Source organism: Gymnodraco acuticeps, unplaced genomic scaffold, assembly GCF_902827175.1.
Source record: "Gymnodraco acuticeps unplaced genomic scaffold, fGymAcu1.1, whole genome shotgun sequence".
Lineage (NCBI taxonomy): Eukaryota > Metazoa > Chordata > Actinopteri > Perciformes > Bathydraconidae > Gymnodraco > Gymnodraco acuticeps.
In genome coordinates, this window is record NW_022990940.1 from 1,036,926 (window position 1) to 1,059,393 (window position 22,468).

Genomic DNA, 22,468 nt, shown 5'->3' on the forward strand with positions numbered 1-22,468 from the left:
GGTAGTTGCCTGGGTCCAATTTGCTGCCCTTTTTGTGCAGGGGGGTTACTCTTGCAATTTTGAAGTCTTTGGGTACTTTCCCCTGTTTTATGGAGAGGCTCGTAGACTCGTAGCTGTCCGACTTCAGGCGAGCTTTTTGAGACCTCCCCCGGCTGCGATCGGCTACTCTCGTCTACTTTCGAGGCGAGCCGCAACGCGTCTCAAACAAGCCTATTGTCACATGAAAACGCCGGTACAAACGCCTTACATAAAGCGAGTAGGCTACTGCATCTCTGCATGGCAGGGGGCTTTATCCAGCACCGATTAGAGATGTCAGATAGAGTCTGATCATGCTGAGTCAGGCGCATTGCAGTTTGGTTTGAGGTAAATAATCTTACATCAAGACATTAGCCTCTTGGAAGAATTCATTAATTATTATTTATTTTACAATTATATTAGATTTGTATGGCCAAGTTAAAAGTCAACTAATATGGTATTATTGTTTGATACTGAAACTTTTTGTGAAAGCATGCTTTTTTGTATCACTTGTTGGATTTTGGTACTCAGCTGTAGTAACAACACTGTAGGACGTTTGGGAAGATGCTTAACTGCGCAAAGTAACATCCTAATGCCAGATTATTATGCAGTAGCTCCAATACTTTTTGTAAACATCACAACATCTATTGATCTCTACAATTATTTCAATTTTGCAAATGGATGCTATAGAATTGTCTCAACCTGAAAGTATTGAAACTGGAGATATAGGTTTTGATTATGATAGACAGACTCTGTGTTCTTCTTCTGTTATATGGGCATTTTACTTTGAATTCTTGGTTCCATTTTGTTATTTAAACAGGCTCATTTTAGGAATGGTCACAGCTAGTGGAATAAAGGATTTCTTGTTATTGTTTTGGATGGCCTTTGGGACTTTCAGTCTGCAGCCTGATGGCAGCAACTGGAATAATGGCTGGAGAGGATGGGTAGGGTTTAACTTTGCAAAGTGCTGCAATTTGGGCTGAAGATAAATCATTTCCTCAATCATTTCTTCATATTATCGTACTGAGCATTCATCAAACTATATTACCCTGGTTCATCCTTCTTGTTTTTCGGGTCATTAGCCTGGGTGTCGACCCAGTTCACGCAGGATAAACTACTTGGAATCGGGTCATTGATAAGTAAACTGGGTGATTCTGAACTCAATTCACTATGCCAGCTGAAAGGGCCAACAGATTTGTTGATTATTAACAGAAAAATGTTCCTTTCCTGTCCTACTTCCAGATGATACTACTCATCCATAGATGTTCTGAAAGTTTCTAATCAAGTGAACAGGGCTTCTTAGCCCTGCTATGTGCTCTGATATCACACGAGAAAAAAATACCCCCTTTTTGAAGGAGGATTGATAAAGCATCGATTTGTCTTGCCAATATTTTTGTATCTTTTACATTCAACTTGATTGGTACATCATTCAACCATTATGTCTCTACAGTTTTCTTAATATTGAAATATGCATAACTTTATCACTAATATGTATACTCTCTTTTTCTCCACAGATCAATAATTTTTCAATCAACATCCTTGTGAAATTGGGATGATAGCGTTTTTTTATTAATAAATTACAATTATCCCGCAAAAAGCCCAGACCAGCATTCCTCCTGATGTCGGGAGATTCAGACTCCAAGAACTACTGCTTCTCTGTGCTGCAGGACCAAGATGGAACTTCCTGCAGCTCCATGGCACAGCTGCATCAGATGGGCGGCTACAGCCAAGGTGGGCCTGACTTAGGCCTCCCATCGGAGGGCAGCGACAGTAGAGGTCAGCACCCTCCTGCCTCGCAGCACAAGCATCGCAAGATCCCCCGCTCTCGATCGCTCCCCGAGGAGGACATGGAGATGAAGAGCAGTGGCTCCAGCGGTAGTGGAACTGAATCACACAGCAATGAAAGCCACGGCAACACAAGCCATGGCACTGAGAGTCTTGGCCATGCCTCAATGGGCAGCTCCAATGGCACCAGTAAGGACTCTGCAATACTGGAATCTTCTGAAAGCAACAAAAGGTCAGTGGCAATTAAGGCTTGTGCTTTTATCTGGCGTGCATATTGTGATTGAGGAAAAAAAAAGAGAGAGAGACTATAGTTGGGCGCTACTCAAAAACAATACTATTACTTCACAATGCAACCCTGTTTAGTGACATTGATACATCAATTAACTAACATAAAGATAAAATAAATTGTATGATTTGTGCATGTGTTAATGGCAAACCTTTTGGGCCATATAACCGAGCTCTACCAAACTAATGTTAATTTTCTGAGCCTGTTGAACCTACTTGTTTGAAACAGTGTGGGTTGAAGAGTTAAACATGCTCGGATAGCTCCTTTGCTCTCAGTCTCAGCATATGAGCTCTTTTACAAAGGTGGGCATTTGTTTGAGACCGATAAGCATGTTATACATAGTAACCTGAGTTGTTGTGAGTCTGTGTCAGAGTGCTCTGATTTTAGCATATTAGTGTCAAGTTAAGCTTGTAGGTTAATGCAGTGGATCACACAAACACAACTACATGAGTCTTACATCCTTCTTGCACCCTACGAGCACTTATTCCACAAGGAGGTAGGATTGACCTCCGACTGGAGGGCTTTCTTTTGTTGCCTGGCTGCTAAATGGTGTTCACATTGTTCTCCATTTGCTTCCACAAGCCCACTTTAACAAAACCCCACGTTGTGAGATAATAATACATATTTAGAAAAGGGGTCAGCTGGAGCACCTTGGTAACAGCAAATGTCTCGGCTGCATGAGAAGGAGATGCGTGTATAAAACATGCCTAATGTCAGATATATTTAAAAATGATACCACCAAACTGGAACCAATTACCAATTTATATCTTCGTTAAACTTCACTTAACTGAGAAAGGCGATTAAATCAGTTGATCTCCCTCTCTTTTTGTGTCTCTCTTTGAAGTAATTAAGGTAATTTCTGGCTCAATTTTGTTGCAAATTGTTGAATTATCCTTCTTCTCACAGCTCAAACTCTCACAGTCCGTCTCCTACGAGCAGCTCCAACGCCTTCAGTCTGCTGAGCTCAGAGCAGGACAACCCATCAACCAGCGGCTGCAGGTTAGTGCACTGACCTCTGCTACAACACTGGAAACAAATTCATCCCTTTCTAGCATTGAATATGGTTTAGATTAGAAGTGTTTAATGATAAACAAAATGTAAATCTATTTTTCAGGAATTGCTTTTCTTGTAAAAGTATCTGACTTGCCTCTTTGTGTGTGATTGTGCAACTTGCAGTAGTCAGGAGTCTGCCAAAGCTAAGACCCAGAAGGAGATGATTAAAACTCTGAAAGAGCTGAAGCTTCACATGCCCACTGAGAAGAGACACAACAGCAAGTCCTCTACACTGAACACCCTCAAGTACGCACTGAGCTGCGTCAAACAGGTGGAAGGTAAAGAGCATTTACATTACCCTTTTCCCTCTGGTGTGTGTTAACACCAAGTTATAATGTTTTTGTTTAAGTTGCTGAAGCCTTACAATACATATAGCTAGAAATATAGCTATTATTTGTACCACACACATTTCTTTGTGTGTACAGTATTAATTCTATACACATCTTAGAGTACCACAATAAATGTTTACAAATAGATCATTTTTTTGTTGCACCCCTTACACAGAATCGTCATTGCTGTTTATAACATCAATGTCCACATAATATGTATTCTGTCTTGTTTATTGTGTTGTGACCATATTTTAATCAAATTACCATCTATGGGTTACAGCCAATGAGGAGTATAGTAGCTGCTGATGACCAATGACAGTCAACCTTCAGGCCAGGATGTATCCTCTTATACGATAGAGGAGATAGACAGCATTACTTCAGAATACACCCTCAAAAACAATGTGAGTCCCTGAATTATATGTGAAAGAATAGAACTATTAAATATTGACAGTAAAAATACTTGTTTGTGAGCATTATTGTAAACCATTTGGATTTTGTCTCCTCAACAGGACATGTTTGCAGTAGCAGTGTCTCTCACCACAGGAAGAATAGTGTACATTTCTGATCAGGCTGCCTCCATCCTAAAGTGCAAAAGAGACATGTTTAAGAACAGCAAGTTTGTGGAGTTCCTGGCGCCGCAGGATGTTAGCGTGTTCTACAGCTTCACAACGCCGTACCGCCTGCCCTCCTGGAGCATGTGCACCGGAGCAGGTAAATATACATGGCTCTCTCTCTCTCCGCTTCAACACATTGGTACTGGCTTACCACACTGTGAATGGATCAGGTCTTTTTTCTACATTCAGCACACAAAAGTATTCATACGAAAATTAGATCAGTAGAAAGCAGGGCTGCTTGGTGATAGTGTAGCACTTGGTGATAGTGTAGTATGTGTAGCCATCAACGTAATCCATTAAATTCAAGTTGCCCTGACCTGTTTTATAAAATGCATGAAGCTTACCCTTTCAACCAAGGAAGACTGGATTGGGTGCTTGAGAAGACTGAGTTGTTTCACAATTAACACTTGAAAAGGTTTTATTTATTTTTCAGCCACTCAGAGAGCCCATTATGTTCTCTCTAGTCTGATAATCAGAGATAGACTTGTTGCCTCTGACTTTCATTTTCTTTTTCACATCAGACCCAGAGCTGAACTGTATCTGTTGTGATTATTGCAGCCTATTATGCACTTCATTAAGTCTTGACTCTGTTAAAATTCATAGTGTGGTGCTGCAGCCTCAGTGATGTTTATTCGGAGAGTTAATCAAAGCTTGATCTCCTGCTGGGGCTGAGACCCAGATTCAGCCGGTTCCTGATGCTTTATGAATTCTAACATTTCTTTCTCCCGTTTCAGAGTCATCACCGCCTGACTCCATGCAGAAGAAGTCCTTCTTCTGTCGTATCAGGTGGGTGTGTGCGTTGGTTCAAAACAATTATGTTGGGCCATCTGTTGCTCATACCTGCTTTTAGTTTTTAATCATTCCACTATGGATGTTAATTAATTTGTCACATAAAATGTTTCAGGCCAGTGTTATACATATAGGCAGACAGACACAAACACACACAATCATTCCACATAACAATCCTTCAATGTAATGTAATGACTGCAATACTTTGCATAACTGTTATCATAACCCCACACTAACCACTCATTAATTGTACACAGACATGGATGGAAACATAGCTAGACACTGCCCCCTAGTGTTCAATAACATAACGTCTCAAATTCACAAACCTGGACAGAGATTATTTGTGAAGGCCTGTAGTTATATGAAACAAACCCTAACCTTATAGTAATTGGTTTCTTCTATTTTTACCTCATTTCCAGTGGTGGTAAGAAAAGCGAGGGCTTTCTGCAGTACTATCCATTCCGCATGACGCCCTACCGGATGAAGGTCCCAGATACAATGCATGCTGAAGACCAGTTCTGCTGCCTCCTGCTGGCAGAGAGAGTTCACTCTGGTTATGATGGTAAGAACAATTCATGACTCTGTTACACTGTTCAAAAACTGTACAGTTCCGTAAATTGCACTAGAAACATTTATACAAATTGTCAGATAAGTGACTTAAGTTATAAGTTAGAATTTATTTTTGTTTTGTTCCTGCAATTTATAACTTGAAAAGGTTTGATATAGAAGAGACTCTAACAATTTAAATCCTTTCTTTTCCCTTAAGCACCCAGAATTCTATCTGACAAACGCGTCTTCACCACCACACACACACCGAGTTGCTTGTTTCAGGATGTTGATGAGAGGTAAGCGATTGCAGGATGTTTTTTCTTCTAAGCTTAAACCAAAACTATACCCAAACTATAAGAAGTGGTGTTGTTGCTTGCTAACTAACACAGCAATTTGTCATGTGTATGTGTGTTTCAGGGCGGTTCCTCTCCTTGGTTATCTCCCCAAGACCTCATTGGCACACAAATTCTCCTCCACCTGCATCCCAATGACCGACCGATTATGTTGGCCATTCACAAAAAGAGTGAGTCCCCAGAATGAAATAGATTTCAGAAGTTTCCATGTCTCTTTCCCAAACATGATCTAACTATATTATTTTTGGCTTTTCCTCTGCAGTTCTTCAATTTGCAGGACAACCATTCGACCACTCCTCCATCCGGTTCTGTGCGCGAAATGGAGAATACCTCATTCTGGACACCAGCTGGTCCAGTTTTGTCAACCCCTGGAGCCGCAAGGTGTCCTTTGTTATGGGAAGACACAAAGTGCGAATGTGAGTATGACAGTCTAATCGATGTACAGTCTGTCATGGTTGCTTTAAATATATGGGAGTTTCACATTTCGACTTCTGATACATCCTGATGTGCTTTTTGTTCACCAGGGGCCCTGTGAACGAAGATGTTTTCTCGGCCCCTGTCTCAACTGTCATTGAGATGAAAACCATGGACAATGACATCCAGGAGATTACTGAGCAGATCCACCGGCTCCTGCTACAGGTGTGAAAGGATAAAAGATGCAAGTGTTGATATGTAAACAGCTGAGGGATTTAAGCAACATCCAATCCAATCCTTTTTTCAACTTTGTTCCCTCTCTGTGTTCCTATCAGCCGGTCCATAACAGTGGTTACTGCAGTCTGAACAAGAAACGACCACCTTGTGGGCATGAGCTCCTCTAACGAGAGCCTTAACAACAGCAACGGGGCCAAGATCCAACAAGAGGAGGAGGAAGTGAGCGACAAAGCACGACTGGTGAGTAAAACCCAAATACTCACAGCTTAGTACAGCGTGGTCCTGCTACAGGATGATATGGGAAAAGTTTATACTCAGCCTCAGCTTTTTAGCCAATTTATTCTATTCTGTTTAATTTATCAAAAGGTCTTAATAAATTGTCGTATCAACAAATTTGGTTTCTATTTCACAGCGGACCTTTCAGGAAATATGTAAAGGAATACATCTTCAGAAAAGCCTTGAGCATCAGACAACCAAACCAGACATCAAGAAAAGCAATGGCAGTAAGTCCAGTTGACAACTCCCTGCTTATTTATCTGTAAATATTTGAGTGTGTGTCTGAACCAGAGACAGCTAAAAGTCGTTGTGAAATTGCGCCCCTAACTCCTGTCCTTTCTCCAGTAGAGTGTGAACAGAGACACTCGACGGCGGTGCGGCCCAAAGACTCGACGCCCCTCCACTGGAAAGACACTGGGGTCACGATGGAGGAGAACCGGTCCTCCTCCAACGAGGACACGGTCTTCAAAGATCAGAACGCCTACTCCTATCAGCAGATCAGCTGTCTGGACAGTGTTGTCAGGTAAGAAATAAAGACATGATGTGGATGAATGGTAGCCACGCAATTCATACCCAGCCATATAAACTTCAATTAAGATCTTATAGAATAGATCATTTTCCATACTAAAAAAAAACAATAAAATGTACATAATTTCATGGCCTGTCATTGCTCTCAGTGGTTATAACATTTAAGTTCAATTTCAATGATTATTAACCTTGTAACAATTATTCAGGATGGTTATTTAACAGCGTAAAATACTTTGTGATGTGTCTTACTGATGATTAGTTGCATATAATTGACGTTATGTTGTTGTTGTTCCTATAGGTACTTGGAGAGCTGTAATGTTCCCATCAGTATGAAAAGGAAGTTCCATTCTTCCTCTAACACCACGTCCTCTAACTCGGATGAGGACAAACAGAAAGGACCTCACAGCATGCAGGTGTCTGAAGGTATGTCTCACCACTTCAGTTTTACTACCAAAGAAAGGAAAGCAGACACCTATTGTCACCTCATCATGCAGCCTTTCACTAGAAGTCAGTATCACTTGTTCTCTGTTCTCTTTGGCAGAACCAGCCTTGTTGAAGAATCAGTCTTCTCTCTCCGTTTTGGAAGATCACGACAAAAAGTCCAGTGACGCAGCCACAGCGGTAGTGGGCACATCGCTGCCCCTTTCTGTACCAAACAAACCCGAAAGTGTGGTGTCCATAACCAGCCAGTGTAGCTACAGTAGCACCATAGTGCATGTTGGGGACAAGAAACCTCAACCGGACTCAGGTACAGTGCCGTGAAAAATATTTCCAACCTGATTTCTTCTGCTGTTGCATATTTGTCATAAAAAGATATAAGATCTTGAGACAAAAGGTTAAGACAACAAACAAATGTGTAAAGTTAGTAAGCACATGTTTCACATATCAACAATTTCAAAAAGATATTGGCCATATTTATCAGCAATAACTGCCTTACCTGTAAATCATTTTTAATATTGATTATCAGCCCACTCTTCTTCAGCTTAGACTCTGTTGTAGACTTGACAGCGTTAGCTGCTTTTTGAAGATCTTAAGCTTCTCCGAGTGATAAATATAAAGACACAGAAGAAATCAGCAACGCTGCTTTTCACAGCACTGTAAATTCAACTGTATGTGTTCGCGCTTCTTTCTCCGTGTCTTTACATGTGTGTCTGTTCAGTGGATGCTTGGCAGCTTATATGTCAAACACAGAAAGTGAACTATTTCCACTATTTCTTAATTCTTATTTGGTGCTACTCAATGTGCACAAAACGTTTGCAGGGTTATTGGGTCCCGTCCAAAATTACTGCAATGGGGGTGATAAAATACTTTTTATTTTTTGGATTTTATATAAAACTATTCATTTGCGATAAATTATAATCTAATGTGAGCTTCATTGCATTAAACCAGCAATTGTATTGGATGCTGCTCATTCAGTTGCGCATATAAAGAGTAATTCACCACCTTAGAATACATAACGTTTCATTTTTCCACAACTTTGAACGTCATCGGATTATTTAAAATCTTCAGCGATGGTGAACACAGAAAGCAAACAAATTTGTACTATTTGTTGTACATTTGATACAAATATAAAACATTTATTTCAATAAGCATTGTGGTAATCCTTGATCAAGTAAGTGAGCCAAACTCAAGGCTAATTGATCCACCCCATGATGGAAGTATGTGAATAACATCAGTAGCCCTGGAAGCGGCTTCCCATTTTTCTCCATTTGTATTTTTAAGGCATTTTTTCCATGGTGTCCGTGAATGTGTCAATTGAAGCTTCTACTACGCTCGTTCAACTCTGCTTTTGTCGTCGTCGCTATCTATGCTAAATGTTGTTTTACAGAAGTCATTTTGTATTGCCTATGAGTATACTAAATGTATTTCTATGCTGTCACCCTCTGACATACAGAGATCATAGGGGAATCCAGCCATAGCCCCGGGGTTCCTCTCTGTGTCGTTTCACCTCCCAGTCACGAGAGGGAGTCCTATAAGAAACTCGGGTTGACCAAGCAGGTTTTGGCAGCCTATACGCAGAAGGAGGAGCAGACCTTTCTGTATCACTTCAAGGAGCATCGAGGACTTACAGCGCTTAAAGAAAACTGCTCTCAGTACCTGGAGCGTCAGAGGGAACAGATCGCCAGCTATGGTACCTGACCACCATACCAACACAGCATATCAAAGGCCTTTTTAAAGGATAATAACTCTGTTAAATTTTGTTATAACAATATTTGAAGTTAAATAGACTAAGTTGGACTCTTGATTATAATCATTATGTATTCTTAGATCTCCGTAAATGTGTTCATTACAGTATTATTATACAATCTGACAATTGCGGTCAAAAGTAAGACCCAAGTTTCTGAATGTGTAATCTCCTTGCCTATTACTTGCAAGTCTTGTTTATTTTGCAAAATTCAAAAGATGACTCAACATTTTCTTATTTGTATTCTCTGTAGCTATACCCGCTGCTCAGTCCTCCAAGCAGGATGAACCGAGTGCAGAGCCCACCGCTCGGCGAGGCACACGGAACAAGAAGACCAAGTCAAAGCGGGCGAAGCAGATGGAGTCCTCCGACAGCACCGTGTCCCACCACAGACAGCAACACCTGCGGTCCCCTCTCCTGACCCACGGCCTCAACCTGACCTCCTGGTCGAGCTCTGACACCTCGCAGTCAAACTTCCCCATGGCCTACCCCTCAGTGATGCCAGGCTACCCCCTCCCGGTTTACCCCAGAGCCAATTCCATGGCCCCCCGCACAGATGCCACTCATCAAGGCTTTGTGGACAATCGGGGCACCCAGCCCCCTCCCTGCCCACAGCCCATCCACCCTGCTCCATTCAGCACCCCTATGGTCACTCCTATTGTGGCTCTAATGCTGCCCATGCCCTTCTCTCCATTGGCCCCCTCACTGCAATCTCCACAGCCAGTGTTCCACACAGCCACTGCTGGCTTCCCCACCCAAATGCAGCCTTTTAGTCCGGTTGCCTTTCCAGTCCGGGTCCACTTCGCAGCTTCACCGTCCTTCACTGTCCAGAGCCAGTTCAACTCCCGAACCACTTTGCTCTCCAATCGAACTACATCCCCTCTGCGTTCTACTTTCCTCCAGTCCTGGAAACCTCAAAGGCGCCCGTGGTTGAGAGCCAGTCTCGCTCCTCCACGCCACAGTCTGGAGGCCCGGCGTCTCCACCCCTGTTTCAGTCTCGCTGCAGCTCACCCCTCAACCTGCTGGAGCTGGAGCTGTGTGTGGACCGGCAGGACTGCACAGCACTCTCCTCTGGAGGGCAAGGGAATAATATGGCAGAATGGGAGATGGGAGCCAGTGGAAACCAGGCCAAAGAGAGGGAGATGAAGCAGGTAAACAACAAAACCAACTTATTTTCTTCTTCAAGTCTCCTGATGCCTATGATTTCTCCCCAGTACAATTCTTAAACTGTGAGGATAAAATGTCAAAGCCTCCTTAAACTTAATCGTTGTGGGTTCTTTAAACCATTGTTGTGTATGCATGTTCCCCTAAGGCAGGGGTCGGCAACCCGCGGCCCTCGAGCCGCATGCGGCCCTTTAAGCTCTCTGCTCTGGCTCCCTTGAGCTTAGACAAAAATAAGAAGGAAATAAAATAAAAGTATTTGTAGGACTATTTATATTTTCTTGCATGGTTGAAAATGTTTCGTATCTTGTATTTTGAGGTGATACTGTGACACATAAATAAAAAACAAAACGGTTTTAATTAGGTCAACTAAAATATGCGTCACATCCTGCTACGGTCCCGCGCTAGCGCCTTTTCTTGCAGGTGTATAACCTGACCCCCGGCTCGATGAGCGAACTATGGATAAATAAAATAAAATAAAAGTATCGGAGGAACACAGGATTTAATTCTGCGTGGACAGAGTTATATGCTTTCACAGCAAACGATGCTGGTTTACCGGTATGTTTGATATGTAGAGAGAAGTTGTCAAAGGTGCTGCAGCCTTTACGTATCGAGGAACAACACGGGAGAGGAAAACAGCTGACGATCTTCAGTCATAATTCAATGGGGTATGTAATTTATTTCAGAAAACACTTTTTGTTATATTCCATGGAATGCTCTTAACGTCCCGATAATAATGAATACATTAAATGCTTTGACAAATAATACATAAAAATGTTTATCTCTGGAAGCCGTAGCGCTGTAAAAAGCACGACCAATCATTTTAGCTGGCCCGGCTAAAATAACTGGATGGCCTACCTGCCTGTCAGCCTTCCATCTGTGCAACAAACTTATCTCGTGCCCTCATTGGTCATGTGCGCGTTCGTGTGTTTAGGAGGAGGGACTCTAAGAAAGTCTGAAGGAAGAGGCAGATTTGTTCCGGTTGTGTATTTTTTTGAAATTCTAGCGCACTCGAGCTGGTTTCTCCATTCTTACCTTTAACTCTTTTTATGGTGCAGCTATATATTTTATTTATTTCAAAGTGGGCCCATTTTAATTATATTTTGTTTCCTTCAAATGTGCAGAGGACTCCCCAAGTGCTGTGTTTAATTTATTTTAAAGTAGGCCTGTGTATTATTTGTAATTCTCCTTATAGGAGTTCATTGTTTCTTATTAGAGGTTAACAGTTTTATATAATGTAATAAATAGCCTAATAAATGCAAAAAAACTGTAGTTTTTGTCTGACAATAAATACAACTTTATAAGTTATCAAGCTATGAAATATGTTTTGCGGCTCCAGGTTGCAGACCCCTGCCCTAAGGCATTCATTCATATGTCACTCACTTTTCCACAATGTTATGCCATGTAGAGTACACAGTAATTCCTCCACATTTTTCACAGTATTAGAGCAGTTTCTTGTGTTTGTATTGCTATGCAAGTCAATCTCGACTCCTCAGATTAAATGTGGCCTCGGGTGATAACGAATCATCTTATTATCCCTTACACCCTTAGCCTTCTCTCAGTCTCCTTGGTCCACCTGGACCAGGGGTGCCCAACCTTTTTTGAACCGAGAGCTACTTTTAAAGTTGCCAGTCTGCCGAGATCTACCAGTCCAAATAGAGAGGCGTAGCCATTACTGACAGCCTACTACCAGGTAAATACACACTTCTACTTGTATAAAACTGACCTTTGTATGATTAATACTTCATAAAATACTGCAGATCCTTTATCTTACCTCTTTCTAATCTACACACATACAAGTATTTAACTGAAGTTACACAACAGTGTTGTTGATACAGAGTTGGAGTTTATTCACACGTCACGTACTACAGTGGGTCATGTTTTCAAGAAACATTGAACAGTGCTGCCACATATGACACAGGAAAAAAGGAAAGACTCTGAACCCTTTCTTTGCCATTATATAAAAATAGTGTTGCTACAAAAGTATAAATTAGGCTTACTAATAAGACAACTCAGATCTGAAGCTACACAAGAATCTGCTGTCAAAGTGCAATAAAAAAGACAAAATTAATAGAATCAAACCTTTTTTTTGTTGCATTTTAGTAGAGTATACAAATAAATGCCTTTTTAAAAATAGGATGCAAGCAACACTAGTTTCTTAACCTGAATTGATAATAGACTATAATCAATTTAAATTTGCATTCTTATACCATTTTGTACAATAATTATAATGAATAAGTTCAAACAAACTAAAACGTACAGCTGATTAATAACGGTATCTAACTTGAGTTTTTATTATATCAAAAACCTGTTGAAATGCTACTGTTATTTTTATTACGCATCGGCAGCCTCCAGGAATGCACAACTTCGCCGTCTTTGAAAGACTTCATGTGTTTCTCAAGAACGTGACTGACACGATAAGATGCTCTGGTAGCAGCCTTGCTCTTGTTGTTGGGCCTGGTGAAAATGGACTGCTGTGCATTTAGCTGTCCTTTCAGGCCCCTCCCCTTTTGGAGCGTAGGGCAGAATCAGGAGGGAATTCCGTCTCGTAGCGTTTGTGCACTGTTTTGAAATGCCGCTCCTAAATAACCCTTCTTCGATAAAGCCACGCTCGCATTGCAGATGAGACAGATGGACTTTGAATTGGAATAGATACAAAAATAATCATCCTCCCACTCGGAGTGAAAATCATATATGTTGCTGGGCTTTTTTGCTTCTGCCATAATTGCGGTCTTGTGTGTGTGCGGACTGTCACTCCTGTTGACACGGACAACGTCAGCGAAATAGTGCCCACTGTCCACCAGCCACGCCCCGACACATGGGGTCACGCCGGTGCGACACCGGCCAATCACAAAGCCTTGATGCGTTCAAGTGCATTATTCTGGCACAGGAAGATTATGTTATAGGACATTAACGATAAAACAGAATATTGTTGTTCTATTTTTAGACACATCTCGCGATCGACTGGGAATCTCCCCGCGATCGACCGGTCGATCGCGATCGACTGGTTGGGCACCCCTGACCTGGACCCTTGTATTGCGAGGGCTCGCACTGTGTCTGTGATCGTTTGTCTTGGGATAAAGTGTGCTCTAGAAGGTCTTGCAGCAAAGAGGTAGGCAAATCATGAAAAAAACTCCTATCCCATTCCTTCCAAAATCCATATGTAAACTATAACTGTAACTATTTTCTTCCTATTAATGGTTTAATTATTAGCATTTTTAATTTTGAAATGTTATATAATATACAAATATATAAAAATATTGCCAAGAGTGGCTTTAGTTAGAATGGCAGATTATAACCAAAGCATGTGACTAAGAAACAATCTAAGAATGGAAAAAAACAAAATGTTAGATCCTAAAAAATCCTGAAACTTACTTTGGTACCTAGTACTGTATGTATGACTGCAACTACATACACTGTCTTTGATTCTGCATGCAAGAACCAGACCAAGGTTGAAACCATACAACATAATCAAAAGCAGTTTGAACATACAAATATAAATATTTGTTTTCCTTCTTATATATTTCTAAAATCAGACCGGTGACACAAATAGTAATCTTCCACATGAATGTATTCATGTTCACTACATTCTGTTATTTAATCATTCTCCCAGCTTTAAATCAGCTGCTTAAGGATCAGAGTCTCTGTTTGGTTCTAACAAGCTCAGCCTTACTGTGTAGCACATGCTATTGTGTCCCATGTGACTGTTGAGATTGACAGTTTTCTATGCTCACGGCAAATAAATACTCCCATTTGAGATTATAAATGCAAAGTGCCTGCCTGTATAGAAACGCTGCAGGAGATGAAGGAGTCTGCAGTCTGCTGGCCAAAGCTGGGAAATCAAGCTCCTCCTCAATAATGTCCCTTCAATGTTTTTCTTTTGCAGACAAGTTCACGTGGCGATGGGAACAACAGTGACGGCAACTCTTTCTCCAGCGACATGTTGGACATTATTCTCCACGAGGACTCCGGCTCAGCCGACTCGGGCTCCATGGGCTCCGGATCGAACGGCTGTGGTACTTCAGCCAGTGGGACCTCCAATAGCAGGACGTCTAACAGTAGGACATCAAACAGCGGGACATCAAAGAGCAGGACGTCAGCCAGTGGGACGTCTGGCAGTGGAAAAGGTATGACCTTAAGCTTCACCTTACAGATATTGATAATGAAAACAACATTACACATTCGCAAAGATAAATAAGCAGGAAAAAGTAGAAAACACTACAGTGAAACAGAATCAGCAAATGTTGCAACGTTTTAATAGTTTTCTCTTTTGGTGTTTTCAGGAAGCAACAACAGTAGTAACTACTTTGGCAGCGTGGACTCGTCCCAGATCAGCCAGAAGGTCAAAGGTCACCTGAATGGCAGCGACAGCAGGCCTTTGGAGATGGACCAGAGTGAACATTTCATCACGTAAGTACTGCTGGAATTGCTGTGTTTCATCGTTTGTTAATGAAGGATAACGCTAAGCATGTATACAGACAAACTCTCCTCTTTTGCTCATTGATAGATAAGTTTCCTGTTTATGGGCAATAGAGGATGTGTTTGTGAGACAATAAAACAAAACGATCTTCATTTAGCTTCCTATCCTCACAAGTTCTGGCAAAATATTTCTGTGCTCTGGTTGTCACAGGACAAAAGAGCTTATTGGGGGTTTGTTCTTCACACTAAACATCCGTCATTTTTATTTCTCAATATGCAAATATGCACCTTTAACTCAATAGGTCACAAGACTATTGAATACTCCTGCATACTATTTGTTTCTTGACTAAAAATATCAAACTGCAGTGGTTGTTGCAGGGACAGTTACTGACCGCTAGAGGGCCCCCTTGACAGAAGGCTTTGCATCGACTAAGACTGTTAACTCCTTTGCACATGTCTATAAAAGGCTTTAGTGACAAATACTTTGATAGTTTGCAAAAAACTAGACGTTCTTGTTTTACTGTTGGGTAGATTTTTAAATGTGGCTGTTTCTGTATTCCTCTTTATCTGCAGTGACATCCAGAGAGTGCTCAGAGACGACAGAGAGAAGCTGAGGCTGCTGGAGAAGAGCCAGAGGAGCAGAAGAAGGAGCTGATGGAGGTGCACACCTGGATTAAGAGAGGAGGTCTTCCAAAGGAGATAGACATCAAGGTAGAATTCATTGTATATAGTCCGGCTCTAAATGTGGAAAATATGGGGTTTTGGCAAGATGTTGGTTAACCTACCTTTTTTATATTTATGATTCTTGACAGTGACAAAACTTGACAATAAAAAATGGCCAACTCTTTGATAACCAGTTATTTTTCATGCAAGAAATTAGTTCCTGTTTTTCTTTCTAGTCTTCTTTTAATGAATATCGTTGGGTTTTGGAATGACATCACAAGACATTTAAAGACGTCACTTGGTGAAACTGGGACACACACAGTCCCGATTATTTTTACACTTTGCAAACCAAGCAAATAAATAATGAAAAATAGAAGTAGTTTGTATATTTGTTTTGGTTGGAGATGTTTCTTGGAAAAGCATCAAAATTGTACCCCACCCCTTTCTCATTGTTTCTCAGATGTGCACTTTTTTCTACATCACCTTTCACCTTCTCCTTTTATCTGTGCTGCCCAGGCGTGCTCCTGCTGTAACGGTGCCTCGGAGGCAGCAGCGGTGGAGGAGGAACAGGCAAACCTTGACCTCGGTGAAACGGAGGCGCTGGAGGAGGGCTGCCAGCGGAGGCCCAGAGAGGAACCCTCCAACTCTCTCTCAGAGACAACCAGCTAGAAAACAAACTCATCAATATCTTCAAAGTGTCCCCTATTACCCGTCAGACTCTGTTTCTGCACAACTGTGAAAAGTGGCCTTCTTTGCGTGAAGCATCAAACAGGCCCTTTGCTCTTCTCACAACATTCCTTACTGTCTTAAGTTAAAACTTGTGTTGAATGTAAATATATACGAGTGCTGGATTCTGTGACTGCGTATGATCATTCACTCATTCCGTTTAGCGCTTAATATAGTGCAGCCTCTGCACTGATAGGTCATAGGTGAAACACAATGTGTGCTTATGCACCAGGCAGCACAGTAGAGGTCAAACACACACCGACAGACCAGAGGCTGCGTCACTCACGTGGCAAGAAGTGGCTCTTTGGTGTTCAAACTGCTGCGGTAAAAGAGTTGATTCAGCTTTTTGTGACGTGATTTTCTCAGTTACAACAACAGCACGCTGAGTCAGCATGTGGTAAAAACAGGCGGAGTTACATTTCAGGCACTCCTGTTCAGGCATGCATAGCCATCAAGCACTAAATGAACGCACAACTGCACTTTGTGAGCTACACATGGAGGAAAAGATGAGAGGTGTTGTGTTTAGTCACTAATAGCAAATTAATGTCCAAAATATAAACTTTCTCCCGAATGCAGCAGGCATGGACTCACCATCTGAAGCTTTTCACCAACTCCATCCCCTGAAAACGTACTCCCATACAAGGCAATACTAAACGTACAATATTATATATTGAACGTAAGTGATGTAATACTATAACGTATCATAAAATGGAAACGTTAATGTGTTACTGATCGCCAGTGCAATGTAGGGGGAACGGGTGAAAAACCTAGAATAAAGCTAGATTTATTCCATGTTATAATGTTTATGAGAATGTATCATTAAAAGGGAGCTTTGTGTCACTTGAAACCTTATGATGCTTTAAGCCAGTGGTCCCCAAACTAAGTCCCGCGGGCCGGGTACGGCCCGCCTCCACATTTGGCCCGGCCCCCTGAACAATACCAGAGACGCATTATGATTTTTTTTTTTTTTTACATTTTTTTAATTAAATTTTTTTTTTTTCATTCTGGCCACGCGAATCCTAGACTAGCCCCTGTCAAAATGTTGTGACCTGCTCTATCTAAATCAGTCGCATTGACCCGAAGACACCTTTTGAGTTGTATACACTGTTGGAAAGAGGATATTCCTAGCTTTCTAATGATATCAGGATTGTTTTTGTACTTCAAATATTAAGCGAAATATGTCACATTATATAATGACTGTCACCGAGTCATCATTTTGAGAAAAAGGCCTTCAAAGTTGTCTCTTCTCTGGAATCCATCGATCTGATTGATTATTAGCGGAGCAAATGATCAAAATACTACCGAGGGAAGATATTTTTGTTTGGAGGGGAAGCTCGCGAGTGTGTGTGTATACGTGTGTGTGTGAGTGTGTGTGCTTGTGTAATTTTGCGTTTGTGTGTATTGTGTTTGTTTCCCGGGGAAAACAATCACGAGAAACACCGGCTGTTGTTATGCCTGCTGTGACGTCAAGTTACTCCGTTCTCCGCTTGTAATTATGCCGAAGCTTCAAAGTTGTATTTATCATCTGAATTTGCCGAAACAAGTTTAATATTCTGAAAGCCAAGACTTTGTTTAATTGAAATCAGATGAAAACAAACTGTAACGGACCCTGCAGTGTTATCTATGATTACTATACTCTTACATTCATAATTTCAGCGGAGTGAGGGGGGGGGGGCGGCGCTGCGGAAGAGCAGATTGCGAGTGAGAAATAAATAAATTGGAAATAAAAGTTTCATATTCTGAAAGCCAGACTTTGTTTGTTTAAAATCAAACAAAACACCCGAACCCCGAAAAAATAGTTTTTTTTACGTAAATCCACGTTTATTTTTGAGAGATTCTGCTCTGACAACTAAGCTAAACTTTTACCTGTTAAGATTGTGCACGGCACAACAGAAAGTTACAGTAATTTTCAATGGACTTTTTTTCTGTAAAGAACCCAGAGAGGGTTATTTGGTTATTATTTATTTTATAAATAGTGTTATTTATTTCATTAATAGTGTTATTATTTATTTCCTGACTTTTTTTCTGTGAAGATCCCGGAAAGGGTTATTAATATTTGGTTATGTGTGGCTTTCTAGAAAACAATAAATGTTTACGTTTAGACACCCATGCGATCGTCACACTTTTTCTGTTACAAACTGACCCGGCCCCCATCAGAGAAGGGAAAAGTTATGTGGCCCTCACAGGAAAAAGTTTGGGGACCCCTGCTTTAAGCTTTCATTGTTTATACGTATTTCCATTCAGCCTTTGTGTCAGTATCAGCTGTGAAACGTGCCTCTTATTTAAAGAAACTTTAATTTAATGCATTTCAAAGCTTGTGTGAGTGTAACAGTCTTTGACTATATATATTTATATTTTTTCACAGGTCAATTGTTTATATTTGAAACAAATGTGTATTTTGCATTCATCTTAATGAAGCATGCATTAATATTAAGTATACATTTGTTTCAAATGTGAGTTGTGAAATAACCATTAGGATAAAGCCAACCGTGGACTGGAAAATATTGGTATGTTGTTTATGGTGGGTGATACATATAAATTGGGGAAAAAAATAATTTCCCCCAGTTTTCAAAGTGTGTCAGATCACACTGATGTTACTCCTCATACATATGGAAAAGAGCCTCCTGAGCATCCTGTGGAAGTGTCTGAAGCTCATTACTGTTTTGTGTGGTCACCTCAGAAGTGGAAGTTTAGGGTTATTGCACGGGCATAAAGCAACTCACACAGATGTCAAGTGAATGTGGAGAGCTTTCCTTCACTTTGAAGCTCTTTATGGCAAATTGAACATGTTCCTGAATTTGTCATTTGTCTTTCTGTTATTTGAACAGACACTGACAACAATGCACCTTTTTATTTCCCCCTTTTTTAAGTGGCGAATGTTCTGTTATATTTGTTCTCTAAATAAAACCTTGCCAAATGTACTGTGACGTCTAATGTGTTAAAATATCTGCTTCTTTCTTTCCTAAAGGTTATTACAGACGTGTCATCGACGAGCAGCACATATTAGCTTAAATAAGACAAATACGAAACTCATTTAGGAATGGTTCTCTAAGCTGTTAATGGGTCAATCACCAATTAATTGACGAGTATAAACGACTTAGAAAACGATTGGCTGTTTGCAGCAGAGCAATGCTTTACAAATAAAGACTGATTTAGAAATTACTGGATGAAAATAAACCTTAATATGTTGAAAAAGGGACCATTATAGCAACTAGGGCAGTACGTTTTTACATTATAACTATGTTTAAAACAAAACGTATGCTTGTGTTGTTCTCCTTCCTGAAGTCGTGACATTCACCTTCCCAATGCAAATGTCTGTGTGAGTCGACACTCAGACAAAAGCCTGGATGTGCTCTCTGCAGACAGTCCACGGCTCAGCAGGCAGGATCAAAGGACCCCCCCCCCCTCAACTGTTCACACCTGAACTGAATTAACAAACTGCCCTCCTGCAGCGGTCATTTGCACCTCTGGAGATCCGCAAATCCGGTTTGGTCCCGACGGCACCAAGCTCGTCATCCTGTCAGTTTGTGACACATCTGCATAACTTTCAGATGTTGTTTAAGAAGTAATAATGTCCCATTATTATACGTTTAGATTATAATTTATTCATGATACAAAAGTCTTGATTACCAAAGTAACTTTTAACTAGTTTAACAAATAAATGCAGTATAACCTCTGAAATATGTTGAAGTAAAATTGCAAAGTAGGCTACTTTTTTACAAGAGTGATCTAGTTTTTGATTAAATAGTGACATTCTACCAGTGATGTGAAGTTACTAAGTAGTTTTGACTCAAGTGCAATTTTTAGATACTTGTACTTGATTATTTCCATGTTATGCTACTTTGTAGGCTACTTCTAGGCCTACCCCACTACAATTCAGAGGTAAATTATGTACTTGTACTGTACTACATTTATTTAATACCATAGTTACTTTACAGATTTGGATTAATGATGTTAAATATAATCAACACTTCAATAAGACTTTAGTTAAACCTGGAGTAAATTCACAAGCTACCCTGCAGTATACAAAGTCATTCAAACTAGCTGCACCTTTACCAGCTTTGATAACACTTTAATACATCAAAACATATCATATATATTATTGTGAAATGGACCAATCTGCAGAATGAGTTTTACTGTTGGTAAAGTATATTTTGATGCCAATACTTGTGTACTTTTACTTGAGTAACATTATGAATCAAGGACTTTTACTTGTAATGTATTCCTACACTCTGGTACTTCTACTTTTAGTAATTCTCCCACCTCTGCATTCTGCCGCTGCTCATGTATGTACACTGAACAAAAATATAAACGCAACACTTTTGTTTTTGCTCCCATTTTTTATGAGATGAACTCAAAGATCTAAAACATTTTCTATATACACAAAATAACCATTTATCTCAAATATTGTTCACAAATCTGAACAAATCTGTGATAGTGAGCACTTCTCCTTTGCCGAGATAATCCATCCCACCTCACAGGTGTGGCATATCAAGATGCTGATTAGACAGCATGATTATTGCACAGATGTGCCTTAGGCTGGCCACAATAAAAGGCCACTCTGAAACGTGCAGTTTTGCTTTATTGGGGGGGTCCGAAAACCAGTCAGTATCTCGTGTGAGGGGTAGGGTTAGGGGTAGAGTTAGGGTAATGTTGTGAATCGAGTGGCCTGTGTTCGTCATCCATTACATACGCCTGCCCATACCATAACCCCAACACCACCATGGGCCACTCGATTCCCAACATTACCCTAACCCTAACCCTACCCCTACCCCTCACACCAGATACTGCCTGGTTTTCGGACCCCCCCAGACCCCCCCCAATAAAGCAAAAATGCACGTTTCAGAGTGGCCTTTTATTGTGGCCATTCTAAGGCACACCTGTGCAATAATCATGCTGTCTAATCAGCATCTTGATATGCCACACCTGTGAGGTGGGATGGAGTATATCGACAAAGGAGAAGTGCTCACTATCACAGATTTTTTCAGATTTGTGAACAATATTTGAGAGAAATGGTTATTTTGTGTATATAAAAAATGTTTTAGATCTTTGAGTTCATCTCATGAAAAATGGGAGCAAAAACAAAAGTGTTGCATTTATATTTTTGTTCAGTGTATATGTATGTATAGCTGGTCATGGTAGAGTTTATTCAACCTAATTTATACTTTTGCAATGTAATATATTACAATTAACTCCTTTTTTTTGTTTTTTTTTTAACAATCTGCAAAGTAACTGATAACTGTGTCAGGTAAATGTACTGGCGATACAGCACTTGAGTATTCACTTTACAATACTTGATATATGTAATGCTAAGTAGGACAAATGCTCTACTTTAATCCCTCAACACTCTCTGTATTAATCTGTTTCTTGTCATTACACCAAAGATCCCTCTCAGTTTGGGTCAGGAAGTGTAAGAACTGACACTTGGACATCACAGGAACACCATCTGACTAGAAATGGATTAAGACTTCCAGCCTATTCATATTCATTTGTAGTAGCAGCTGACAGAGCGGAGGCAGAACAGTGTCTGTGACTCTCAGGAACAGAGGTCACGTCTCAGGGTGCAGACACAAGTGTGTGTGAACAGGCAAAGGGCTCTTAGTACGGGGTGGCATGCAAAGTATTAACATGTATATATCAGTTATTGTATCTTTACAAGTCATATACCGATTTATTTGGCAGTGGATCACAGTTGTATTCCTTTTTAAAGCACCATATATAGTGCATGCATATTTACTGGGAAGCTGATGACATCAGTGGCCTTTAAAGTACAGACTATTTCCATGAATGAGCAAGTTATTTGTTACCATGTTATTTTAAAACTGTATCAAAATCAATCAAAAAAGCTGAAGTCAGAGAAGTTATAAAACCCATTTGTCAACTCCTCAACTAGGCCTATATAAGGAGTGAGAGGATTACTAATTTCACACCTCACAAATGCCTACGATGTGCTGAGGGATCAGAGCACACATGGCCCACAATTGCAGAGTAATAACCAATATCTTGCAAACAGCCGTGGGTGGGTGGATTGTGGGATCCTCGAGTGTAAAACGTGGCATTTTTCTAGAAGAAGCAACACAAAAGAG

General features: G+C 40.6%; 1 protein-coding gene across 1 annotated transcript; it reads left to right on the forward strand.

Moving 5' to 3' along the window:
• The first annotated feature begins 272 nt into the window (after nt 1-272).
• Nucleotides 273-17,286, forward strand: per2 (period circadian clock 2). The gene is given in 29 exon segments (XM_034234551.1): nt 273-363; nt 1,530-2,032; nt 2,993-3,085; nt 3,263-3,417; nt 3,749-3,763; nt 3,766-3,869; nt 3,978-4,179; nt 4,817-4,868; nt 5,291-5,433; nt 5,638-5,716; nt 5,838-5,857; nt 5,860-5,943; nt 6,036-6,189; nt 6,298-6,412; nt 6,523-6,552; nt 6,554-6,664; nt 6,837-6,927; nt 7,046-7,223; nt 7,527-7,651; nt 9,123-9,359; nt 9,667-10,257; nt 10,260-10,564; nt 12,126-12,148; nt 13,596-13,686; nt 14,461-14,701; nt 14,858-14,984; nt 15,567-15,622; nt 15,625-15,704; nt 16,173-17,286. Coding segments are annotated over 28 exon segments (4,053 nt in total). The 5' UTR covers nt 273-363; nt 1,530-1,634; the 3' UTR covers nt 16,326-17,286.
• The last annotated feature ends 5,182 nt before the right edge of the window (nt 17,287-22,468 follow it).